A 26871-nucleotide genomic window follows, 5' to 3' on the forward strand; every position below is an offset into this window, starting at 1 on the left:
GGCCTCGAGGACTCCGTTTCTCTTCCATATATCCAACGCCCATTTTTTCTGTTCTCCAAATTCCCACCTCCGCACAGAGGCCTTCTCTCCGATTCCGCTCTCTCTCTCTGGTGGATGGGTGCCGTTTCCGCTTTTTCACACGTTTTTTTCGGGCCTTCGTGGAATCCTCCATTCTGTCCTCGAGGATGCGGGAACAGTGAGGGGCGCCCGACGAACACAGAGCGGGTGTAAAAGCGAGAGAAAAAAGTTTGATTTTTTTCTTGCCGCGCGATGGGGCAGTGCGCGACCAAGAACGGGGGCGTCCGCGGGGCGGGTGCGCCGCACCTGTCTCAGGCCTTCCGCGGCGCCCCGGACTCCTTTTCGTTCGACGAGGACGAACCGGACGAAGCGTGTCTGTTGTCCCTCCACCGCAGCGTTCTCCACAACCTCAACGTCTCCCTCTGGTCCGGACTGCTCTTCAATGCGAGTGGCGCGCATCGCCGCATGTACTGGGTCGTGGATTTTGGGGATCCCCTCTCGCCTCAGCTGATTCGCCCAGAAGCCGAAGCGAAGTGGGACTTGCTCCACAGAACGCTGCGGCCTCTCTCCCAGGCAGAGCGCGTGCGGAGACTCCCCGAACTCCCCACGCTCGCCTGGTTCCAGCTGCTCGTCTTCTACGAGGCAGAAGCGTCGAAACTCCTCCAAGTCCTCACCGAGGCCCTCACCGCAAAGGACTGGGAACGGACTCTCTCAGACGAACCGAACGCGACGCTCCTCAACGCCACACATCCCGCGAGAGAAAGAGAGGACAAAGAGTGCGAAAGCGGAAGGGAGGGCGATGGACCGAAAAGAATGGACGGCGCGGAGGATACGCTGGGCTCTGCATGTCCAGCAGGCGAGCCGCAACCTTGCCGAGAGAAGGCGCGTGTGGTGGGAGACGGCGGTTTGCGTGCACCATCGTTCGTAAAGCTCGGCAGCGGGAAGGCGCGTGTGGTGGGAGACGGCGGTTTGCGTGCACCATCGTTCGTAAAACTCGGCAGCGACGACAGGGGCCAGGATGCGGAGAGGCGTTCGGAGGCCGAAGAGGAGCGCGAGCAAAGACGAAAGATCGCCTTTCTCTCCAACGCCTTTGCCCAGTGGTCTGCAGCCATGCACCGGTCGTACCTGCTCTCGCAGCATCTCTCGTGGCTGACAAGCATCGTCGCTCACGCCCTGACCACGCCGGGGCTCCGAAAGCTGCTCGCCCTCGCCCTGTACGACTACTACACAGAGGAGCGGCCGCGGCTCGGCTTTCGGCAGCCCCGGTCGGAGGTTGAAATGGACGACGAAGTGCGCGCTGCGCTGAACCGAATCGTCGCGGAGCAGCTCGACCAGGAGCCGGAGGAACGCGAGAACTGGGGCGCGGAAAGCGTCAAGAAGAAGAAGAGCTCCAGAATCTGTAGGTCCGGGGCCCGGGATGGCTCCATGACCTGGGACGCCGGGATGTCCACGAGAGGGCGGTTCTCCGCCACGAGGACACCCGAGATGGCCTCCCCGGAGGAGGGCACTCACGGAGGTGATCGCAGCGAAATCCTGGAGGAAAGAAGGGAGCACGCAGCGAGGGGAATGAGGCAGAGACAGCGGAGACGGAAGCAGAGAGGGAAGGGACCACCGCCTCGCAGAAAGAAGGAGAGAGAATGGAGAGAGCGACCCTTGGGAAAAAGAGCCAAAAAAGGCCAAGCGGGCGACATGCTAGAGGACCGGAGAGAAATCATAGCTCGTTATTTGTGTCCGGTAAATACCGCTCCACGTGGATGAGGGGTGCGGACCTTTTTGCCCCCCTCTGATTGGCGGGGCTGGGTAGAGCTGTCTTCTCACGTTTCTTGGTCGTGCGACGCAGTTTCCTCCGAACGTCCTAGGCAGTTTGTCCGGGAAGCAGACTGAGAAAGGAGGAACTCAAGAAGACTGTCTCTGCTGCCCCCCGCGCCGTCGGATGGGGACTCCTGAATGGCTCTCTGGCGTAATGTGCTGCGTAGGCCTCGAGTCTTTTTCCGTATCTCTCAGAAGCCGCTCGACGCGTTGGGCGCCTCGTTGAGGTCTCGAGTCGCTCTGGGGGCTAAACGGTGGAGGCGATCGCCGAAGCTTTTTCCAATTCGGTCTGCCGCGTTCCTGCCGGGTGCTCGACATCTCTCCGGCGCCTGATGAGTAACTGGGTGAGCGCGTGATTCGCCGAGAAAATATCGCGGTTTACGCCTGGTGCGTGCCTTTGCCTCGTTTGATGTCCTTGCAGTGCACCGAGAGAAGGACTGCTTCGACGTCTACGGGTACTTGGGCCTCCAGCGCGTGGCGCAGGCGGTGAAAGACTACGTGGATCTGAAGCGCATCGAGACAGACACCCTCCATCTGGATGTCCTCGACTGGGCCGTCGCTGGCTTTGAGTTCAAAGGCGTCGTCTTCGTCTTGGTTCACGACCAGGAATTCTGGTAAGAACTCGCCTTTGCTTTATTTCTACCGCCCGGGGCGCCTGTACCTTCCCTCACGTCGACCCCGCTCATCGGACCCGTTACACAGTGCCTCTGGACGCCGCGCGCGAGAGTCCCCGTGCATCCCCCGTCCTCCTTCTCTTCCCCCCGCCCCCGCTGCGTTCCGCTCCGTCCTGTCTTCTGCCGACGAGGCCGCGCCCCGGCGGTCGGTTCTCCGCGTGCACCTGCCCCGCGACTTTCACGTGAACGTCTTTCTCAGGTCCGCAGTCCGAACGGAGTTCCGCTGCTGCCAAGTCCTGCGCGCAGCCGCTCGCCCCACTGATGTGCATTTGGCTGCAAAGTGCGGCCGACTCTGTGCAGTCGAGGGCTTCGGCTTGAGAGTTCTCGCCTCGCCGCTGGTGCCTCACTGCGTAGGTAAGCCGCCCGGCAGGGCGCCCCGCCGCGCTCGCTCCTCCGCTCGGCCCCGCCGCAGAGAAAGGCAGCCCCGCCGAGCTGCGAAAGAGACAGTGGAAGCTGCGCTTCCTTTGGCAGTCCCTCCCTGGCGGCGGTTCGCCGCTCTGTCCAGCCTCCGCACAACGATTTCGTCAGAGTGTCGCTGCGGAGCAACCGCGCACGACTCGAAGGCATGTAGGGAGGTCCTGAACGAGCTGTACTTACACTCCCCCGCGAGGCTGTGCAATCGCTCCAAGGGGACGCGAGTGGACGCGAAAACTAACGGTTTCGCTTTCTCCGTTCGCGGCGCGTGGGTCGGAGGCAACTCGGCACAGCGCTTTGGCAGCGCGTCGGACCGGAGCCGACGGGGATTTTCGCTGCGCCGAGGGCGCTCTTCCAGCGCCAGCCGACAACCGGAAAACGTCTATTTTTCCGTTGACGCCCTCGAAGCCGCGCGAGCGAGGCGAGCGCGGGTTCGCCTGCTCCGAGGCGTGGAGCGAAGCTTGCCACTGTGTGTTGCCTGTTAAATACAGAGCCCGTCGACTCGCCACTGCCGTACGCGATCGCTGGGGACCTGCTCCTGAAAGCCATCAATTCCGCGCGTACCCAGCCTCCCATCAGCCACGTCCTTCGTGTGCCCAATCCACAGAACCAACTCAGTCTCTATGCGCCGCGTTTCCAGGTGAGAAGATCCACCTAAACGGCGAAGCGTCCACAGAGAGAAACGGGTGCTGCCGAGGGGCGGTCGCGCAGCGAAGCTCCCCTGCGTGTCTTCGAGGTTCGGTCCGGCCCTCCGGTGCTGCCCAGAGTTCTCGTCCTTTCATCTCTCGCTCGACCTTCTTCGAGTTTCCGGTGAGATTCGCCGGAGAGTGTCGCGCCGCCTTCCTCGTGTCGCGGCCACGCGTTTTTTCCCTCCAGCGGGCTCGGCCCTGCATTCCCCGCTCTCGCCCTCTGTCGAATCCTTCGGCCTCCATTGACGTGTGCTTCCCATGCACACTCACCGACTCCCGTGCTCTTACAGTCGCGCGCGCCGGCGTTCGCGCGTCTTTCTGCTCCATGAATTCCATGCCCCCACTCTCGTAGCACTCGTGTTTTTTTGAGCCCTAAAAAACAATCGGCCGCGAGTCTGGTTCTTCTTTTTAGGCCCTCGCATCGGGCTTGACGCCATATGCGGCAGTCACCGAGGAGCTCATGGCCCTCGGACCGCCGCATCTCTGGTGGAAGTTTGCGCAGATTGCGCGCGAGGCCTCGGCTGGGACATCCCTCCTCTCTCGACGCATGAGCCTTTTTTCCGCTTCGCGTCGCCGCCTCAGCTACCCCGCCGAGCGGCTCGGGCCCTGCGGCGCCGCGCGGGAGGCGGAGATCCGCAAGCAGCTGCTTCCGGTGCTTGCCGCCTACGTCCAGGACGCGCATCGCGGGATTTCTCGCCGATTTCTCTACGACTTTTGGGCCCTCTCGCGAACCGCGCCGCCGCCCCAGAGCGGGTGCCTCGGCCGCCTCCTGCGGATTGCCGGTGAGCCGAGACGCCCCTCGCAGACGGAAGCCTCCGCGCGGGCGAGGACCGCCCGGGAGAGGAATGGCGCAGAGACGCGCAGGGACGCCTCGCTGGTGAACGCGAGGACGCTTGAAGGATGCCGCAGAGGCGGAACGCTGACCATCGTCAAGGAGTAAGCCGCGGGAAACAGAAGGGGAAAACGACTGGTTTAGCGCGCGGACTCTCGAGAAAAGATTGACGGGAGCTACGGAAGAACGGGGCTGGTCAGACTGAGAGGGTGGGGAATAGAGATAGAGGGGGAGATAGAGAGAGGTAGAGGGCGAGATAGAGACAGAATACAGGACGAGATAGAGATAGAATACAGGGAGAGATAGAGATAGAGAGAGAGTGGGACAGATAGAGAGGGAGAGAGACAATAGAGGGAGAGATCGTGATGGAAAGAGAGATAGCGAGAGGTTAGAGGGAGAGGGAGACCCGCGTCAGCTTGCCACGAGAAGTGCTTGGATGTTAGAATCCTGGACGACTCTCGCTGTTTTGTTGAGGGGTCCAGCGGAGGTTTTGTCTTTTTCTTCTGTGAAACAATCCTTGTTTTTGGTTCAGATATGATCCGCTGCCTGCGGCGGGGGAGGGGCTCTCAAATCACCCGGAATTTGCAATCATCTTCGATGGGACCTCCTGGACCCGCCCCGCGATTGTTCAGCTTCAAAATGGAGACATGGATCCCGCGCTCAAGCAGGCTGCAGAGCTCTTCGGGTGCAGTCAAAACGACATCCTTCCCTACCATCCTCTCGATGAAACCATCGGGTGCGTTAAAACGGTCCACGGAGAAGTTGAAAATAACACGAGAAAACCCAACTTCCGGATGGGGTCGTTGCTCATACTCAACTAGAAGGAATAACTGGTCTCATAAACCCACACACAATCTCACCTGTCTCGACGCTTGCAGATGGAAACCGAAATAGAAATACAGCAATGTCTAGAAGCATGCATATAAGCAGTTTGCATATATATATATATATATATATACATATATATATATATATATACATATATATCCACATATATATATATATATATATATATCTACATATGTATATATATATATATGCGCATAGTTGTATTAAATACAGAGATGTGTAGGGGGGGGTGAAGGCGGAGAGAACGTTCTTTTCGGCGGCGTTTGAACTCAGCCACACGTGCCTCAACCTGTTTCCCGTTGTTCAGCGAAGAGCAGGACGACTTCGCTTGGGCTTTCGGCCACAAGTGCTCGATCTGGACGTTCGCCAAAGGGCCCAAAATAGGGTGGTAAGACCATTCCTCTTGGGCGCAAACGGAGTCACCAACCGACGTCTTATACTGGGGCACATGGACCCCAACACACCTGTGTCTCGAAAATACGCGAACTGCAGCGGGGAGAGGTAACAAGATATATATGTATATACATATATTTATATATATATATATATATATATGTATATACATATATTTATATATATATATATGTATATACATATATTTATATATATATATATATGTATATACATATATTTATATATATATATATATATATATATATATATGTATATACATATATATTTATATATATATATATATATATATATATATGTAAGTGGTTCTGTTTGCGTCTGTTTTGGTGCTGAGGTGTAGCCACCTGCGCAGGTGTATTGTCTGTGCAACTAGCTATGTCTCTCTGGGTTTCCAAGAAATATCTGCGCGTTTTCAGATTTCTCGCATGAACTGCCCAGTCTCGCTCACACACTCGTTCACGTTTCTGCTTCGCCTCTCTCCACGTCTGCGTGCGTGTGCAGCGGTCCGGATATTCGCTCGGCAGGTCAGGCGCCAAAGGTGGGGACGGCGAAGGACTACTTTCAAGTCGACACCATCGGCCGGGTGTATCCACACCTAGAGGGCTCGAACGACTCGACTCGGAGCTTGCTGCGCATGTGTCTGCCGTGGTCTTCCTCGAAATTCGTCATTTCTCTCGCGCCACGCGCGCGAACGATCAGGCCCGAAACCTACCTGCTCTTCCCCCTCATAATGCCGGACCTCCGCCGGGAGGCTGAGGCTCCAAACGCGTCGGTCTTCCACCCCTCGCCCCTGGGGTCGCTGTCTCCGGCTTCTTTGAACGGCGAGGGCTCGCCGGAGCGGCGGGGGCGGGAAGAAGCTGGGCCAGCCGCCCTGGAGAGGCCCGACGCCGCGGTCCACCATCGGATCCTCGCGGTGCTCCGCCAGCATGTGTCTTTTCTCCGGCACGGCGGTCATCTGCGGAAGATCATTCACCACTTTGGCAGCAACGTCGGCCTGACGCTCTGGCTGCTTTGGATGGAGGTCGAGCTCCGGGTGCACAAGCGCGTCGCTGAAACGGAGACAGTCGGAGACAGGTCCGCGCCCCGCCGCGCCTCTGGGCTCGCTTTGCGGTCGCCGCGCCGCGCAGAGCACTCGGTGACCTTCGCAGCTCCAGGGACGGACGAGAAGGCGAGCCTCGAGTCTCGCGAAGGCACGTGGAGGAGCGCCGACCCCAGTCGCCTCGAGGAGGCGCGGCTCCTCCACCGCGCCGACCAACTTGTCCGCGAACTGGTAGCATGCGAGATCGTCGCTACTGCAGTGAAACGCGTCGTGCGCATGTACACGAGCGAACTCCCCGACCGACCCCTTCCCTTCGTCTACGCTGTCGAGGCCCTGTTGCCTGTCCTCTTTCGCCCCGAACTCTGGTGGAGACAAGTCGAAAAGTGAGGGAAAGGAGAGGGGAAGCGCATCACTCCCTGCGCGACAACGCCCGCGCGCGGGTCGCCCGCAGATGTGTCCGCTATCCATATGTGTATGCTAATATGTATATGCTGATCAGATAGCGAATATCTCCCCCTGTATTTCTCCCTATCTATATATGTACATGTATTTGAATGTGTGGGCGCAGGGGTTTGCGTCATTATATGTCGATGTTTATATAGGGGCGCGTACGTGTGATGTGTCTGTTTGTGTGTGTCGCTTTGCGTTCGTAGGATGCTCCCTAACGAGCGCCGCAACATGCGGCACCACGAAAGCTGTCTCATGGTGGCTCTGTGGCTGTCAGTCCTCGAGGTAGGTGCGTTCTGGGGTGCGTTGTTTCTCTCCGTTCGCTCGTGCTCGCGTTTCTTGTTGCTCGTTTGCTCTCTTTCCGGGGTTGGCGATTTGATCTGTCTCCCAAACTTCTTTGCGCCTCTCTCGCGTCCTTTTGTGTCCCGTCTGTGTCCCTTTTTTTTCCCTTCCTCGAGTTTGTCCTCTTCACTCGCGACTCGGCTGAGCGGTTGGAATGCCTTGCGAGTGCAGGCTTCGCAAGTCGTGGCCATGCAGCCCTGGGAGCTCGTCTCAACCTTCAACTCCATTCTGCGAACGGTTCGTCTCTTCTCTCCCTTCTCGCCCGTCTCTCCTTTTTCTTCTCTCTGCTGCCAGATTCGAGCAGCCACAGGCAAACTGCTAGATGAGAGGTAGACGTGTAAACAGTGCACGGAGAGAGCGAGGGAGCTTGGCGAAGCCCCCGCGTCGCGACGGTGACAGAAGCACATCGAGAGGCGTGTCTGCAGTCACAGATTCACGTGTCTGTAGACAAAAGAATGCATACACTGAAGGCCCGGCTCGAGAGAATCCGAAGTATTGACTGAAATACGATTATATACATCTATATATGTATATATATAGGTATGTATATTTCGAGCTATATCTGTCTTTTGATGTGCTCAGTCCTTGTGGATCTGGTGTTCCCTTGTGCCGGTGTCGATGTCTCATCTCCGTCTTGTGTTTCCCGCCGGCTGCGCACTGTCAGCGTGGAAGCTTCATTTCGTCTTGCTTTTCTCGAATGCCTTTTGTTGTGTCTACCTTCTTCCACGTGGCTTCACAAATATCGATCTATACCTATACTTGTATGGATAACAATACTGAAAACATATATATATATATATATAGATATATGGATAGCAATTGATACATGGGTTTGTGTGTGCATTAAGGGGTAGTTGTTCCCTCTGCATATCGATGTGCATTTTGTTTTGTCTGTTTTTATGCGTGTGCATGTTTGGTGTCTTTAGGCGCGAAGCGTGCCTACCACATTGGCGCATTGCTTGATGCATGCGCTGAACGTGGAGTTTTCGTCTTCGTTTCTGTACATTATCTCCACGGTCCCTGAGTCGGATGACACAGACTGGTTCGGCCGCATCCAGGCGATGGTACAGCGGCAACACGGGTCCGACGCGCGGAGACGGGAGGCCGGCAAGCGAACGGAGGCGAAGGTGCTTGCAGGCCTTCTTCGGCGCAGAGACGAAAAGGGCGAGGAGCAAGACGCAGACAGCGCCGAGGACGAACTTGTCGACGTGGCCAAGGCGAATGCCGTCATGTCTCTGAACACGTTTGTCCTCTCTCAGAACGAAGGCGCCCTCGACGACCTGACGGATGAACCGGAGGAGGAAAACCGCGAACGGAGGGAAGAACGCGTCGAGTCCTCCGTCCACGCCGTAGATGTGGCGGCGAAGCGTTTGCTTTCCCTCGTAAGACAGATAACACAGTCACGAGAGGGGGGCGCTGTAGATACAGAGAGATCTAGAAATATTTCCCCTGTCACACACCTCGACGCCTCTCGAGGTATCGACACCGGTGTCCATCTCACTCTAGATATATGTATATATATATATATATATATGTATATGCATATATATATGTATATATATATATATATGTATATGCATATATATATGTATATATATATATATAATCTTTCGATCTCGAGACCGCATGTGTATACGTCACTGCGCAGGTTTTTCTGTCTGTATCCGTGTGAGGGTGTGGGTGTCCCTCGCTGTGTTTTTGTTCTCCTCAGGACGTGGGTGACTTGTACCACGCCTCGTCGATGTTGGTGCGTGCACACTTCAAGCGACTCGAGCTGCTGCCCACGGAAGAGGCAATTGCGACTGAGTTGCTGCTGCTGCACGGACTGCGCGAGCATCTGACCCCCGCACCCCTCCTCCTGGAGATGCGGCGTCAATCCGTCGCCTGTGCGCGGCGTATCTCGCGCGCAGTCGCCCCTCGGGCTGCCTCCTTCCTCGCGGCCTCGACTTTCCACCTCGGCGCGCGCCTGTCTCCGTCTTCTCCGTCGCCCCGCGCTGCTTGGCCGCAGGCGGAGGGCGTCTTGGTGCCGCGTCCGGAGAAATTCGACTCCTTCATCGGGCGCCTACTCGCGAACAACGTCGCGTACGCGCACGACTCGGCGATGGCGCAGTACCGGCTGCTGGTCCTTCGCCGCTTTCTCGAGCAAGAAGGCCGCCGAGACGACGCAACTCACCCCCTCGCTCTCCACACTCTGACCTCGCCCAAGGCTTCCGTCTTCTCGCCCTTTCGCCTGGTCTCGACGCGGTTCTCTGCCGACGGCGCCGCGCTAGACAGGACCGCGAACCGCGAGGGGGTCGAGCGCGCGGGGCAAAGAGACAAAGAGGCTCTGCCCGAGGTGCTCAACAGCGTGACCCGAGGTCGCCACGGCGAGGCAGAGAGACGGCGGGTTGGGAATAAAACCCTAAGCGAAACGATTGAGAAGGGGGACGAAGAGGGAGACGAGACGGCATTCGCGCAGAGAATTAGAGCACGCCTCAGCGTGGAGACCGACGCCGAGCTGGCTGATTACCTGACGCCGATGCAACTCGGAATGCTCGACGGCTGCAGGCTCCTCCGTTCGCTCAGTGAGGCGGGATCCAGTACAAGGTAAGTGCCCAAAGGAGATTAAGGAGGAGATCAAGGAAGAGATTAAGGACGAGATCAAGGAAGAGATCAAGGAGGCAATCAAGGAGGAGATTAAGGAGAAGAATCTAAAGGGGGTGTGAGACGAGGGCGGAGGGCCCCCGCCCCCAGGAGAGAACGAGAAAGGGCGGAGAGCGACGGAGGCGTGAAACAAGTGTCGTTCTGTCATCTCGTTGTTTCCCTGGCATTCTCATTTTCCGTTTCGCTGTGTGCGTGTCTTGGTTCCGCTTTCGGTCGTTTGTCTTTTTAGGGTCACGACGCTCTATGCGGGGCACACGATGCTGACTTGGACGTTGATTTTGATCTCCCAGGCGGGCGTGGACGAAGCAGGGTATACGTGTTTGTTGGGGCGTTGCGTGCGCTACTTCGCGGCGGTTGAGGAGGTGATTCGCTCGGTCTTTGCTCCGGAGATTGAGATCGTGATTTCGCTGCTGGCCCTCCGCGGCCTCGTCGCACTCTGGAACGGCGCTCTCGACGCCGCCAAGGACTTGTTCGTCGAGGCGCTTCTGCTGCTCTTCGACGCGTGGGGAGATCCGCGCCTGTACGGTGGCCGCGGCCACCCTTTTCTGCTCTTTCTCTCGTGGACACTCAGCCTCTTTGCGTACTTGGCGCGCGACGCGCCGCGCCTCCGCGCGTACGCCGCGATCTTCCGCGCCGCGCGCCTCTTCTACCCCTCTTGTCCCCTCTCTCTGGCGGCGCCCCGGCACGTTCCCGCGGCTCAGCAGCACCGCCAGCGCGCGGGCCTCCTCGCCCTCGCCTCGCCTCGCGGGGACTCGCTGGCGGGCGACCGCGCAGAGGCGGCCGATCCGCACGTGAAGGCCTTCGAGGCGTACAAGGCGTGGTGGACGGGCGGCGCGCAGCCCGGAGCCTGCCAGGCCGCCTGTGACCAGTTCGTGAAGAGCACGATTCTGTACAACTTCGCCCTCGTCGCGAACGATCTCCGCACCTGGATGGCAGCCACGCACCCTGCGAACGGCATCACCTTTGACCAGACCGTCGACATGCGAAACAAGCCGGTCGGAATCAGCCCACACGGCTCCCGCTGCGGCACCGCCGTCCAGGACAAACTCGCCACAGATGCCGCATTCACGTGAGGAAACACTTTTTCGTGGGTTTCGCCAAACGGTCTCGCGTCCCATAGGGGGGTTGTCGCCGTCGGCGGACTTCCCCTCGCCTTCTCCCTGCATGCCTCGCGTGCACTCGCCGCCACGCATTGCGCGCCTCTCCCCCAGGGGGCGCATGCGCCTTCATCGCACAGCTCACCTTAACACTGTGGGAGAGACGCATGTATACGCACACTGTGTTCAAATAAAAATGTAGTTCTGTGTGTATTTATACGAGGGAGGACATTGTGCAGCGTCCGTTCGTTCCTAAGGGGTTTTCTTTTCCGAGTTGTTCGGATCTCGCGAGAAAGTGGAAGTGAAGAGCTGCGATTCCCAGATCGTCGCGCGTGGTGTCTCGCGGATCGCAGTCAGATCTCAAGGAAAGTGGCAGCTCGGCCACGCTCTTCGCAACTGTCGGCTCTCCTCCCGTTCATCTTCTCTTTTCCTTTGCGTCTTCTCTTGCGTCGTCTCTCGAGTCTTCGCTTCACCTTGATCTACAGAGACAGGCCGCGACGAGGCCTTTGTTTTTTCTTGCCCAGCTGCTGTTTTCTCGCTCCCTTCTCCCCTTTTCGCCGCACGTGGCCGGGTTCCGCAGGTGCTGTTTCGCCTCCTTGCCTCCGTCCGCCTGCTTCCCCGTCTTCCACCTCGCTTGTCTTTCCCCCACCTTTTTGTATCTTTGTTCTCCCCCATTTCGTCGCGTTCAGGCGCGGCGTCGACATGGCGGTGATCAACTACGACGCTGGCGGTCGCGTTCCCCAGTCTGCGCTCGCGGGGCGGGTGCTTTCTTTCGGCTCGAACGTCTCGGGGCAGCTGGGGCTTGGACTCCCCACGGCGCCTGCGCCAGGCGGACGCGAGGCCGGAGACCTGCGGAGCGCAGAAAGAGCCGAGGCAACTTCCCCAGCGGGCGGGGAGAGCGAGGACGCGGGCGACGCCCTCGAATCCTGTCTCCGAGCCTACGACGACGCCGCACGCCGAGGTAGGGGAAAAAAGTGTCGACAGAGCAGAAGAGGAAGAAGATGAAAAAGAACAAGAAAGGAGGAAGATGAGGCACGAAGAGGCAGAAGAATCCGATTCAGGAGAGGACAAGACAGGGGTGAAGCGGAAGCGAGAACGAGAAGACAGGAGTGGCGAACGCCAAGAACAAAACTGTGCCCCCATTCTTGTCTTTGGTTCTGGTCTTTTCCCTTTCCGCGTCCACGTTTTTGTCTCCCGGTGTCGCGGGTTTGTGCGTTTTTCTCCCTGGGACTTGCTCCTCGTGCAGGCGTAGACGTGTGGTGGACTCCGCAGCCGTCGGTTGTGAGCGCGCTGAAGGACGTGCCGGTGGCGGTTTGCTCATGCGGATTTTTCCACAACGCTGCCATCGACATCGCTGGTCGTCTCTGGACGTGGGGAACCAATACCGAAGGCCAGGTACGCGTCGCCTTTTCTTTGCCTCCTCTCTTCTTCCCAGTCGGAGGAAGTCTCCTTCTCTTTGCTGTGCAGTGTGCTTCCGTTCGTTCCGCGTTCTCCCTCGCTTTCTTTTTGCTCTCCCCTTCTCTGACTTCTTCCCTTTTGTCCCTTTCTTCGCGTTCTGCTCCGCCTCCTCCCTTCTGAATTCCTCCTGCCAGTTCTCTCTTTTCCTCTCTTTCTCTCCACTTGCTTGTTCTCTTTCTCTTTTTGTTTCTTCAGATCGGCGCAGGGTTCCATCACTACGCGGACGTGCCGCGCGGCAATCGCTTGGAGGCGATGTCGAGTTTTTCCTGGAACGCCGCCGAGTCGGAGTTGCTCGAGTGCGCCGACTTTGACGTTCGCCCGTACCGTCTCTTCACCCGGCGCGACGCGTCCCGCCCAGTCGGGCCTCGCGACGGTCAAGAGCCTGCGCGGAGCCCCCGGGAGGCGCCGCGCTTCGCCCCTGCCCAAGACGTGTCTGGCCACAAAAACAACAGCCCCGCAGCGGAAGCGGACACGCCCGAGAGAGGCGGAGCGGCGCCCGCCGTGGAGAAAGGCGACAGGGACCAGAAGGCGCGGAAGAGCAGGCCGAGACGTCCGTTTTTCGTCGCATACAGCCGCGACCACAAGCCTCCGCGGAACGGGGAAGACGATCCGGAACGTGGCGAGAAAGATCAGGAAGCGTCGCAGTCGAGCCTTGCGTCAGACGGCCTGAGACGCTATGCCGTCACTGCCTCTGTTCCTACTCTCGTCGCGATTTCCTCGGCGCCTGCAACGCGCTTTGCGCAGGTGAGATCAGAGAGCTGCATCAACACGGCGGCGCAGAGAGGAAACGCTTATCACAGGTCTGAGGGAACACACGGCGGAGAAATCCGTGTGGGGCCCCAGGAAACGCGACGAAAAACGGAGAGCGCATAAAGCCTTTTCCGTTGATGCTGGCGATGGGCAGAGGCCGTGAGAAGATGAGAAGAGACGCAAGACACTTTCTGGGCGGTCTCACGTTTCTGCCTCTCTCGCGCTTGTTTTTAGGTCGCATGCGGACGGGATTTCACTCTCGCCCTGACCACAGATGGACAACTGTTCTCGTGGGGCTCCAACCGTTTCGGCTGCTTGGGGACTTCCTCGTTTGTCTCCACATCGATCCCTGAGGCGATCGACATGGGCGTCTTCGCCGTCGCAGTCTCTTGCTTCGAAGGCGCCTCGCCAGCAGTCGACTTTGTCGTTCCGAAGGCAAGTCTCGCGGAGGCGTTTTGCAGTCCCAATGAGACTGGATAAGAGAGAGTGAAGCGACGTTCGTGTGGCCACGTTCCGGCGTTTTTCCGAATCCAAACTGTCGCTCCTCTTTCTGTCAAGTCTGGCGACTTCGACGCCCTCCAGGTGAACGTCTTGTCCTCCCCTTTCGCCTTCGCAAGCCTGTCTTTCTCCCTCGCAGCGAGTCGCTCTGTTTTCGCGGTGCCAGCCGTACTCTGCCATGCGCGTCTTCGCAGCTCGAGAAGCTCCGTTGTGGCTGGGCATTCCGTGCGGGAGACTGGCGGAGACAGACAGGGCGTTTCACGTTTTTTTTTTTTGCTCTGTCGCAGTTGACGGCGTGTCGCGTTTTTCCTCTTTCTCGCTTTCGCAGATCGCGGAGATTCGATGTGGCCCCGACCAGTGCGCGGCGCTAAGTGACGAGCAAATTCTATGGGTGTGGGGGCGAGGAGCGTCCGGCGAGTTGGGCCTGTCGCCCGCCTACCTGGCGATGCTGTGGCGCAGGCCTGCGCCGGCCTTGGGCTCCACGACCGCGGCCGGAGCCCCCGACAACTGGCTGGCCGCGCTCGACGCGGGGGCCGCCGTGCAGGGCAGCGACGGCGATCAGGCGGTCGGAAAGGCACGAAGAAATTCCGAGAAAAAAGAGACGTTTTTCTCGGAGTGGCAAGCGCAAGGCGGCAAGGCAGCACTCGGCCCCGATCTGAAGAAGAAGCAAGAATCGAACGCAGGATACAAGAAACTCGTCCAAACGCTGCAGACTTCCACAGCTCGAGATGGCTGCGTCGCCACGCCTACGCGTCTCCGGTGAGAAGCGAAGAAACGCGAGAAGGACAAAAGAAGGAAAACAGGGGACAGAAAAGGAGAGAAGGGGAATGCGTCGTTGGTGAGTGGCGTCGCCTTCGAGAGTGTCTTCGCTTCTCGTGGCTCTTCCCGTTCGTAGGCCTGGCTTTTTGGGGGGCCTCTCGCCCTGCTCGCGCAGAGACAGGCGCTAACGGGGCCGCAGGAAAGTGTGTGGGGCCGGGAGCTCTTTGGCCTCGTTTCGTGACCTTTGGAAGCGTACACGAGCGGGCAGGCCCGAGGAAGGTGCACGTGCGGCCACGCGCAAACTGTCTTTTCCGTCCTGGACTGTCGGCTGCATTTGCGAAAGATCTTGTCTCTTTTGGGAGACTCAAGCCTGGTTTCGCCGCGCGCGTGTCTCTCCTCAGCATCCTGCAGTTCGGCGACTTCTCTCACTTCCAGGCGAAAATGGAGGAGTGGAACCTCTGGGGCGAATGGCACAAGAATTTCTCCCTCGTCACCCTGCGGCGCACAGACCTCGGCGACGATCTCATTGCGACTGTCCCTGACCAGCTTCTCCACAGCGTCCCGACGCCCTCGGAAGAAGTCCTCGTCCTCGACATCGCCTTCGGTATACGACTTCCCACATCTCTTGAAGCAGATCTCCCCACAGCGAGCGACGTTCGTGCACGGAGCGGTCGAAACCCTATCTCGAAACACGGATATCCATACAAGCATATATATACATATATATATATATATATATATATATATATGGGTGTGTGTCTGCATGTGTGGCACTGTGTCTTGCCATCACAGTTGTGTTTTGTTTCTCTATAAAGGGCGCGCGCGGCGATCGAGAAAGGCGTGCTTGTGGACAGAAGTTCCCACGGGCCTTCTCGTTTGCTCTCTATTCCTCCGTTGCATCGTCGGTTTTTTCGCCGGTTTTCCGCAGGCCGTGCTCACACACTTTGCGTGGACATCTCCAACAACCTGCTGACCTGGGGCTCGGGCCAGGAGGGGCAAATCGCCATCGAGAGCGCATGCGAGCCGGAAGAGTCGCCAGCGACGCATGCGCATGCAGTCGTGCGGCCTCGGGCAGGCCTTGCAGAGCTCGCGCAGAAAGGCGCGTCGGAAAAGCGCCACAACGCGAGAGAAGTCTCCTCTGTGGCTGAGGGCGAAGACGTCGTTTCGCCGCTGCCTACGCCGGCGCGAACGACGCCGTGTTTCCACGGCCGGCGCCTCACTCGGGGAAGGCGCGCGCGGGTCGTGGCCGCAGGTGAGAGGAGAGAAAGCCTTCGCGTCGCAGATGGGGAAGAAACTGTCTCCATGTACGCGATTCCCTCACTTTTCGGGAACGCGTCTTTTGTGCACATCTTGCGCGTTATCGTCTAATTTCTCAGACCAGACGTCCCGCGGGTTTCGCCCCTCCACAGGGATAACTTGGTGCGTGATAACGCTTCGGTCGTTCCCCACCCCTACTTGTCTCTAGATGTGAACGCTAGGAACGGCACAGAAAAGGCGTTCATCGACGCTCAATCTCCGTTTGCCTCTAGCGTTTGTGCCGGCGCGCCTCCATTCTCGGTTGGCGTTGCACGCCCGGTGGGTTCAATAACGCAACGCGTAGCCGGGGCCGTTCATGTCCAAACATCCTCCTCGAACGTCGCGCTGGTTTCAAGGCCGTCGCGCGCCTTGTACGAGAACCCCGCCGCGACAGGGAGACGAGGAAGTGCCCGCCAGCCTCGGGATCCACCGTATCTTGTCGGGTTTTTGCCTCGAGCTTTTCCCGGGACGCCATGCACAACTTCGTTGATAAGCCTACGTGTGTGTGTGTGTGTGCATGGAGGCTGGGGTGTCTTCGCTTTCTGATGAGGATCCATGCGAGCAGAGGCACGGTGCATCTGGAGCCGTTGAGAGGTGGTCAAGAGCCGCAGGGCGGAAGGCGAAAAAGAGACGAGAGCTCCAGAGTACAAAGGAGACAAATACACTTGCATATATATATATATATATATATATATATATATTGGTAGGCCTGTCTACGTGTGTATCTGCCTATTTATATACTTATCTCTCTCGTTATGTTTTGTTTTATATCTGTGACTGTACAATGATGCAGTTGAATGTGCGTGTCTCTATGCGTGGTGGGGTCCAGAGCTTGCCATGCGTCAGGAGGAAGCCCAGCGCGTAACCATTCGGCGTCTGGGGTTCGTTCCAACAGCCTCTCCGGCTTCCCTCTGCGTTCCTCTTCTCCAGGTGGAAACGTCTCTGCGGCGGTTGACGAAGACGGCGCAGTGTGGGTCTGGGGCAGCAACGCAGACGGGCTCCTCTCTCTGCCGCTGGACCAGTAAGAAATCGACAAGGCCTCACATGCATTTGCACGCACGTCTAGACATATATATATATATATATATACATAAATATGGGTGTTCAGTACGTGGTGAGGAGCGGCACGAAGTCTGTTCTTCGGTTGCCACTTTTTTCCCCTTTCTCCCTGTTGACTTGAGTGTCCAAATCGAGCGTCTGTGCATTCCCTGTCTTCACTTGCGGGCGTCGCGGCGCGAAGGTCTCCACCCCTCCCGGGGTTTTTGCCTGGTGAGTTTTTTTCTTTCTGTGTCTGTCTGGACCCGTCTCTCAGCCTGCGCGGCGCCACGCCGCAGCGAATGGATCTCCTGAACGTGAAAGCGGTCAGCGCAAGCATTTCCCCCGACGGCAAGCGCCTCGCCGTGTGTACAAACAACGGCGAGGTTTTGATGTGGGGCCGTGAGTGCTTTGGCTCCCTCGGCAGGGCGCCTGTGCCCCCACTCTGGGCCGCGTGCGGCGCAAACGCGAAGACGCTGCATCGCGATCCTGCCCGTGTTCCGCTTCTTCAAGGTTATTTTGTGGCGAAGGTGAGCGCAGTTTGTTCGCGCAAAACGGACAGAGAAGCTGCGCCTCCTGTCTCTGTCTATTTGTCGGCTTCTCTTTCTCCCGGTTTCGTTCTTCGCCGTCCCTCCGCGTGCTCCTCTCGCCTGCTCTGCGTCGTCCCGCGCCTATCTGCCTAACTCGTTTAGCCTGGACACAACAGGCGTCTCGTTTTAGGGCGCGGTGCGTCGCGTTCTGGTGTCTCTCTCTCTCTGTGGCTAAGCACTGCGCGTCGGCAAAGGCTTCTCCACATGGTGTTTCGTCGTAGCTGGGTTTTCCTCTCTGTCCCACCTCCAGGCCTCCCTCGGGATACACCACACGCTACTGCTCTCGGGCGATGCCGCGAACGCGGGCGAGTCGGCGCCTTCGGCCCCCGCAGCGGCTGCCGATCGCCTGCCGGAAACGCGACAGCAACGCCGTGCACTCCGCGACGTCCTCGCCTCGCCAATCTTGCAGAAAAGCCGAGAGTCTCGACGAGCCTCGAGTGAGGCGCCGCCGACCCCAAGCCCCAACGCGGGCTCCACCAGCTTCAGCCACACGGCGAACGCGTACGCGTCAAATCTACCGTTTCCTTCCCCGGGCCCGCTCCCACCTCGCGAAAGCCCGGAAGACAGTAAAGGCAAAGCGGGTGGCTCTAAACCAAAAATAGCTACAGGCACACGTCAACATTTTTCACGTGCCCGTGCCCCACCGAGATAGAGTCACAGAAATACATATATATATATATATATATATATATATACAGGAATAGGTCGGTTCGTGTTAGATCTGTGTAGATTTTCGTGTTCCTGTGGGTTTATGTGGGAGTATACCTAGTATACCTACGGAGAGGTGTATGTGGGAGGGGGTTGTGGTGTCTTGTTCTCTCGCTTTTTTTTCGGCAGGACAGTCGCCACGCGCATTGAGTATCCGAAAGACATGGACGCAGCGGCTCTGACTCCTGGGCCCCTGACGAAGGAGCATGAAGCCCCCGCCTCCGTGTTTCTAAAAAACTTCAACACGGCACCTCCCACGCCGCATCCTTCTCTGCCTTCCGAACGCACGAAGCGGCTGAAGGAATCAAAGCCCTGACGTTTTTGGAAACGCCTGGCTGCGCTCGAAAAAACAACCTGAAGTGATCTCCCGAGACGTGGAGACGGAGATGTTTGTGGAGCGGATGCTCTGCTGTTAAGGCAAGGAACGTGGGCTCTCCGCGCTCGCGTTTTCAGGAACGAAAGCATCAGTACGGTGTCTGGGGAGGAAGGGCATTCGTGCGTGTGTGTCAGTCCGTTTCAGCATCGACATCTGCGGATGTGTTGATCCACACGTACGTCTTTGAGCGTTTACGTTTTAAGGGCAGGCAGGCCCTCTCTCTCATGTGCTTACGCGCGCCTGTGTATACACAGGAAATGCGGGTCATTGGCAGGCGAAATTCCTCGTGGAAAGGTCGCGCGGTGTCCCTCATGTCGCCTTGGAAAAAATGTGTGTGGAACCTACGGACCCTCGTGTGTAGGCATATTTTTTAGGGCACACCGATGAATATGCATATGCAGACGTACACAAATGCACGTCTGAAGAAGTCCATAAATGTGAATATTCAAAGATATACCGATTCATAATATATATATGCGTGCATGTGCTTGTAGAAATATGCCTGTCGATACGTGTGTGCATTCGGTGTCTGTCGTCTTTCACAGCCCTTCCTTTTTCACCAGTGTTTTTCCTCGTGTCTCCCGCAGGGCGGCTTTTGCGTGCGTGAAGGCAGAAAGAATGCCTTTGTGTTTCTGAGACGATCAGCGAACGGCGCTTCAGGCGTCGCGAGCTCTGGGGGAGGTTTGTGACGGGAAACACCTGGGTTCACTCCACCTTCGCTCCGACCTCGCTCGCCACTCTGCAGGGCCTCTCGAGAAACGTGAACGCGGGAGTGCTGGCAAACAAACAAACCTCTGCGTTTTCTACTCTGGTTTCTGTGCGACAGTGGCATCGACTCACTGGAGTCCCCATTCTTTTACATCTGCTTTTTCACACAATTATATATATGTATATATGTATATACATATTTATAGATAAAGATATAGGTATGCATATGCATGTTGTCACATTCATGTATGCGTACATACAAAGATACGTATATGTATATATATATATATATATATATATATATACATGCGCGTGATACCCCACATTTGTGCGTATGTACAAAGAGATATACAGATGTATGGATGTCTGTCAAAATGAAGTGTGGATGTTGTAAGACGCATGTGAAAACGCGCTGCCGGGGCTGACGGGCGACAGGCCGTCTCTGCCGTGTGCGGATGGGTCCTCGGCTTGCCTTGGAGTTCCGGCAGGATCGCCTCAGTAGGAACTTGAGCCTCTGGGGCCATACACAGTTAAAGCTCGCCTTCAAGCGAAACGAGGGCTGCGTCTGCGGCACGCCTGTACAGTGTTCAAAACCCCGCAAGCACTGACTTGGGGTCGTACTTCATGCATACCTATGCATACCTATTCAAATGGAGACACAGATCTCCCTATGCATCTACGGATTCATCTATATGTGTGTGTGAATGGGGTGAGTGTGTATGTCTTCGGTGCGTCTCTTGTCGGAAGTCTCGAGGACGGCGGGTTTTGTTGGTTTTGTGGGTTTGTCCTCTGAGGGGCAAAGGCCTTTCTCTGTCATTTTCCCACCGTAACTTGGTCCGAACGCAACAGTTTTTTGTGTCGCTCTCAACGCACTGCAGGGCGTCCACACCCTTTCCTGCTTCTCGTGGGCTCTGAGATGTCTGTACACCTCACGGTTTCGCCGCCAAACCTTCCGTCTGCAGGGAGCGACTTTCCGCGCGGCGAGCCGAAACGCGGACCTCACACCTCTGTTTTCACTCTCCATTCTCGTCTCTCGCGCACATCTTGTTTTCCCGTCTCCCGCTTCGTCGACGCACTCCCCGCAGTGCTTCGGACGCTTCTCCAGGTGTCCCTTCTCTTTCGAAAAAACGTCGAGGTCGCAGCGAAGGCCACGGCGCGGCTCCCGTCTCTCCTTGCCTCTCATTGCGTGTCGCGCAGAGAAGCCAGCAAAAACAGGAAGAGATTGGGCCCGCGTGGTCTGCGCTACTGCGCTACACTACTGTTTTCTCCAAACAACGGACGGGACAAACACTCGACAGAAAATGTCACGCCTCTCAATTCTGTTAGCGGCTGAGGCGAATTGACAAAGTCGCAAACCTGTTTGCACGTTCTTCGTTGTGAAAACTCTCAAACGTCCCTCGGGGACACTCCAGGGCTCCGGGAAGCACTTCAACCGACAACAAATGGTTCTACAGCATACCCTTCTTTGAAACAGCCGTCGCTCCCTCTGTGTCCCGTCGTTTCTCTCCCTCCATGTCCCTCTCGTCTCTCCTCTAGCTTTCTTTCCCTCCCTCCGTGTCACACTCTTTCTCTCCTCCCGTCTCTCCCTCTCTCATCTTTCTCATCCTATTCTCTGCGTTTCCTTCTTTTTCTGCTTCCTGATGCGTTCTGGGTTTCCCGTTCTCCGTCCGACGCGATGTACGAGCGTGGGGCTGCCTCTTTTCACAGACAGGTGCAAGACGCCGAGTTTCCACTCTCCCGAGGTTTGTCCTAGCTTTTCTGATCTGTGTTCTTCGCTCTTCGCGTCCCTCCTTTTCGGGTGTCCCGTCCCTCTCCACACATTCTCCGCTTCGCTCTCTCTCTAACGTCTCTCGGATGTTCGCCTCTGCATGCGTCGCTGCCCCGGGCCTCTTAGACGTACACCAACAGTCCAGCGCGTAGCGTATAAACAGCACAGCACCGCAGCGCTTGTCAAAGGCTTTGTATCCGGTTAGCGCTTTGCACACTTTGAACCATACGGGTCTCGATCTTGACTGCCTTTGTTCACCAGATAGCTGCAAGCCTTTTCTGTTCCGACCTCGGGGCTCTCGCTCTCAAAAGCAACCGAAGAGGCTGCCGATCAGCTTCTTCGTCTCCTCGGGATTCGCCACTGTGTGGCCGACTGTCCGTGGGTCTTCAAAGATCTCGTGATCGTTTCCGCCCTGAGAACACGGAATCGGCTTATATACGGAGGCGGGCTCTGAAGCCGCCGAGCAGGCGTTTTGTGGAAAGAGCCAAAGACGTCAAGCGCGGCGGCGCACGCCGAAAACGCGAAGCGGCCCCTCCCCCGAGGAAGTGAAGACGCCAGAGAGGACATTTGCGCAAGGTGCATCAGGAAATACACTCGTGGACGTGGAGACAGAAGTGTGTCGAAAACGCGCTGGTTCTGAATTTCTGAAATATGGGCTCAGTGCCAGGCAGGGAGACGCGAAGAGGTTTCGCAACTTACAGGATATGTTTTGTCGCCGAAAAAGTGAATGGTCTGGAATCGGTCTGTTAGGTACGGCAGGGCCAAGCGCTTATCACACCCCTGAGAAAAAGAGACAGACACGGAGAGCCGTGAACAAGAAAGAGGATTGCCAGGGCCGCATCAGCTCTAATCGGGAGGCACGAACACGGCCCCTTCGTACAAGTTTGAGATTTCCATAAACACGTGGAGCGAATCAACAACTCGGTGGAGCCGGAACGAGAGGGCGAAACGTGCATGCACATATGTGTATGTCTGTCCATGAATATAGATATGTCCATATATGCAGGCAGGCAGGCAGAACACCAGACGTACAGATGTAGACTGATTTCCGTTGGCTGCATTGGATATACATATTTATACATTTATTTAAACGGTGGGAAATCACAAGACGTCGGTACAACGAGGAATAGACAGATAGATAGATATAGATAGATAGATAGATAGATAGATAGATAGATAGATAGATAGATAGATATAGATATAGATATAGATATAGATAGATATAGATATAGATAGATATAGATATAGATAGATATAGATAGATATAGATAGATATAGATAGATATAGATAGATATAGATAGATATAGATAGATATAGATAGATATAGATAGATAGATAGATAGATAGATAGATAGATAGATAGATAGATAGATAGATAGATAGATAGATAGATAGATAGATAGATAGATAGATAGATAGATAGATAGATAGATAGATAGATAGATAGATAGATAGATAGATAGATAGATAGATAGATAGATAGATAGATAGATAGATAGATAGATAGATAGATAGATAGATAGATAGATAGATAGATAGATAGATAGATAGATAGATAGATAGATAGATAGATAGATAGATAGATAGAGGAGGTGGATCAGGAGTGGAGAGCCGGTTTTTGAGCGTACTTCGGGGAAGCAGTCAATCGATATTTGGCCGCCGATGCTGAATCGCAAGCCGAAAGACGCAAAGTTTTTTTCCAAAACGTCTTTGAATTTTTCGCGGATTTTCTCGCGCTTGTCAAGCTGAAAGAAGGCGTCGCGCTCCGCCTGGCTGCAGCCCCGACCGATCGGCGACACATTGAGGAGGCCGTGTCGATACTCAACGAACGTGCCTCTGCAAAAACGAGAAGAAAAACGAAACGCGAACGCGGAACTGGCAAACGGCGGAAGGTGGGGACGGTTCCCCGGAGCCTGGAGGCCGCGAAAAGGGACAACAAAGAGGAACACCTGAAACCCAGAGTGTCCGAAACACAGATGGTGACCAAACGCTTTCGACACAGATACGCAAACACGCGGGTACGTGAACGATTGTGCATGGAGATATAAAAGAAACATGGGATACAAATGTATTTACGGCGAAATGTGTACATGGCAAGGGCCTCAATAAAGGTACAGATAGAGCGGAAAGGCTCTACGCGTGCACGTGCATGTATATGAATATATGTATCCACAAGCATGGCTAGGTGCATAGGAGACGAGTTCTGGCGGCACGGACCTTTTCACAGGAATATCAAGATCAGCAATGTAGCGAAGAGAGAAGTTGATAAGCTCTTTGAGTCGTTCCTCTCCGAGTTGAGACGCCAGGCTCTGCAAAAAAGACGACGTGGAAAGATTCGGCTGTGCGCCTACCGCTTTTGCTCACGGAAAACCTGCGCTGTCAGGCGCGAAAACGAAAAAAAGAGGTGTACCAGGCCAACAAGGATAAAAACGCGGAATGCACGCCTTCCTCCACAAGCTCCTCCGCCTCCTGCAGTCACTTCCCTTGCCGTTTTCCCCTCGCGTTTCCTCGCATCGTCGGCCTTTCCTATCGACTCCCAAAGTGTGTCTCTCTGCTTTACTATTTGGTGTGTGTCGTTCCTCTTCGTTCTCTGATCGTGTGCGTCTGATCTGGTGTAGGGTCCGTCATTCTCCGCTTTCGCTTCTCCTCTCTCGCCGGTTCTCTCCTGCTTCCATCTGTCTCCTCTGTCTCGTCTGTTCCTCTCTCAACGTCTCTTTTCCTCTCTCGCGTCTTTCTTTCGTCTGACCTGCTCGGCGATGAGATGGCCGTCTTCGTACACGACGCATCCGTTCTCGCAGAAGACAAAATCGAAGGCGCTGAAACCTGCAAAGAAACGCGAGAAAGCCTTTTACTCGTCAAACGCCGCCGGACACCTCCACCCGATCTCTACTCCAGAAATGCGAACTTGACTTCTTCCTTCTGCTTCGTCGCCTCTGCTATGCCCGTTTTCCTCTTATCTCTTACCCCTTGTCTCTTCTTCTCTCACCGTGTCTCTTCCCTTTCCGAGGCAGCTGTCTCCTCGGTACACATGGTGCTCCGGAGACGGGTGCTTGTTTTATCCACCCTTTCCTTTCCATGCACACATCCGAGTCCTCTCGATGGGTGTTCCCCCACGTTTCGTCTCTGCCTCCTCTCGCTTCCAAGAGCGTTTCTGTCTTTCCTCTTCCGGCCGTCGCGGCTCCGTCGTTCCATGTGTTCTTTCCTCACTGGCGTTCCCAAGTTGCTCGCGAAGTTTGGGCGCGTCGGAGCCGCTCACGATCCCAACCGCAACTTTCTCTCGAAGCCTCCGCAGCAGCTCCAGTGTATCCTTGGAGGCGGCCTGAAAACGGGGAAACGTCCGGGAAAATGTGCGCCAAAAACGTTCAGTCGTTGCGCGCGTCGTCGCATGCAGACGTTCGAAGAAGGCATTGAAACGCTCTTTCGCTGCGCGGGAGAGAAGACCTGTCTTGAAAGGACGAGCGCCCACACGCATGCAGGCAAGTGAATCAGGTGAAGGAAACCACGCAGCTGCACTCTCGCATGAACATAGGGAGGCGTAGGCAATAGATATTCACAGAGACACTCGCGGATATACAGAGACGTTATGTATAAGCTTACAAAAGTATCTGCACGCATACCTACGTGTATCTAATTATCCATATTCCTACAGGTATATACATGTCCATATAGGTGGGTTTATGTTGCAGATGCATCTGCGCACGAGTAGCGAGGACGGGTGGAACCCAAGTCCTTGACGGGCACTAAAACGCCGAGGAGAAACCGGTGCATCAGTCAGGTTAAGTTGAAGAGCTTTCTCATAAAGAGACGTTTGAATGTTTCTTCAAAGAAGGCGCGTGTTGAAACGACGTCTCTTTTCTGTTGTAAAAATTGACTTGTGTTCAAAAAGTCTCAGCTAGGAACCGCCTCCTCACCTGTCTGGGCTCTGTGAGAGTTCCATCGAGGTCAAAGAGGGCGACAACGCTTTTCTCTCCATTTCGCCGTCCGTCACAACCGTCTCTTTCCGCTGTCGCGCTGGCCATGGCGAAGGTCTCGGCACTCTCGCGTTTCTCGGTGGAGAAAGGGGGAGGCTCGGCGTGAAGACACCCGAAGAAGAAGCCAGAAGACAGAGACCCCGGCGCCACTCTCTCCCGCGGTGGACACGAACTGGAAGGAAATCAAGAGCGGCTGTGGGTGACAGCGACTGGAGAGAGCAGAGGAAAAAACGGAGAACAGGAAGAGACGCCAGGATTTTTGCCCTGAGAGAGGGGCACAGTCACCGACTGCGATTCGTCCAACTGCGAGCTTCACCAGGCGAGAGATCCGTCGGCGAGCGGGTTCAGATGGGGCACGCGAAAAAGAGTCAGCCTCAGAGAGAACAGACAGGCGCCTCTCCGGCAGCGCGCCGACGAGGCGACAGTCGCGGTTTTCAAGAAAGAGAAGAGGAAGGGACCCTCAGAGACAGTTGCCCACTGCGCCAAGCACGTTCCCACCTGTGCGAAGACGAACGGCAGCATCGCTGGGCGAAGCGGGCCCCGGAAGGGTATAGGATCTCGAGTTCCAGCGAGAAACTCGGAGCTTCGTCCACCCCAAATGAAATTCCGCGTCGCTTCGCCTTGCGTTTCGTCTCCCTGGGGTCTTTCCCTCTTCGTGGTGCTGCTCGTTGTTTGCGCAAACACAGGGTATACCGAGGGACAAGAGCTGGAAGAGAAAACCGGCTTTGCACACAGAAGGGTGTATGCATATGCTGTTCAGCGAAGCTTGTTTCCGCCCTTCCTAATAACCAGACGCATGTGTGGTGGATTCTCCTTCACGGTGTTTGTGTGTATTTTCGTGCGAGTGAAAAGCAAAAGGACACGCCGGCGTCGACACCCAGGTGTGCACGCGTCTGCATGCGCACGCGCAGCTGGCTGAGTAACGGGGCTGAAGCCTAGTGTTTGCATGCAGAAGGCAGAACGCGGAACGGATCGGGAAGCGAGACTCGATGAAGAAAATCTCGCAGATGAAACGTAAGTCCTGCCGCAGTTCTTCTCACCTCTCGCCTGTTCCGTTCTTTCGCTGGCGGGGTAGCCAACGGGAAGGGCCGTATGCATGCAGCGCTCTCGCGTCGGGACAGCACAGCGGCCATTCCGCGGGGCCTGCGTGAAGGGAAAAAGGGAAAACGAAAGCAAACGACAGAGAGGTAACCTCTGGATTTTGTCCGTGTGCAAGAAAGACTGCTGAACGAGCCTTCGTTCTCCGTTGAGGGCGCCGGCCGGAAATAGTCGGCGCAAACGGGAGACCGGAGACTCAAGGGGAAGACGCGTCCGCGGGGTGTCCATGAAGATTCGGAATTTCATCTCACTTGAGGCGTCTCGTCTTTCAGGAGAATCTTTCCTCGACGCCTGCCGAGGAAATTTGCTTTTCTCCCTGAGCTTTCCTGTCCAGCGGAATGGCGGTGTGCGACCCTCGGCCCTCCACAAGTTGCGGCGAGTTGCTCGAGGTGTATAGACACCTGAGGAAAATGTGAAGAAACCGGCATTTAGAGAGTGGAGGGAAAGACAGCGTTTTTTCGTTTCTTTTCCTCGCGTCTTGTAAGACCGAGATGCACTGGCCTGCCAGTTTCCTTCCATTCTTTCCGCGCTTTTTGGTCTTTCGAAGGGGCATGCCGTCGGCAGACATGCCATCAGTCCTGTGAACGGTTG

The 26871-nt window shown here is 56.1% G+C and overlaps 2 protein-coding genes across 2 annotated transcripts; one reads left to right on the top strand and one right to left on the bottom strand.

The window, feature by feature from the left end:
- Positions 1-270: 270 nt before the first annotated feature.
- On the top strand, positions 271-18674 carry NCLIV_016320 (conserved hypothetical protein; the record flags this gene model as incomplete). The annotated part of the gene is made up of 22 exons (XM_003881824.1): positions 271-1534; positions 2249-2441; positions 2701-2855; positions 3407-3555; positions 4017-4540; positions 4969-5172; positions 5593-5673; positions 6198-7118; positions 7389-7467; positions 8451-8906; positions 9236-10110; positions 10397-11236; positions 11954-12225; positions 12511-12659; positions 12918-13466; positions 14299-14729; positions 15131-15333; positions 15658-15981; positions 16956-17046; positions 17338-17462; positions 17901-18087; positions 18488-18674. The coding sequence occupies 22 exons, from the start codon at positions 271-273 to the stop codon at positions 18672-18674; spliced, it is 8259 nt and encodes a 2752-aa protein (XP_003881873.1).
- Positions 18675-21514: 2840 nt separating this feature from the next.
- Positions 21515-25230, bottom strand: NCLIV_016330 (putative phosphomannomutase 2; the record flags this gene model as incomplete). Its single annotated transcript, XM_003881825.1, has 7 exons — positions 21515-21622; positions 21910-21990; positions 22840-23047; positions 23429-23520; positions 23958-24034; positions 24419-24530; positions 25123-25230. The coding sequence occupies 7 exons, from the start codon at positions 25228-25230 to the stop codon at positions 21515-21517; spliced, it is 786 nt and encodes a 261-aa protein (XP_003881874.1).
- Positions 25231-26871: the final 1641 nt, after the last annotated feature.

This window comes from Neospora caninum, chromosome VI (genome assembly GCF_000208865.1).
Source record: "Neospora caninum Liverpool complete genome, chromosome VI".
Taxonomy (NCBI): domain Eukaryota; phylum Apicomplexa; class Conoidasida; order Eucoccidiorida; family Sarcocystidae; genus Neospora; species Neospora caninum.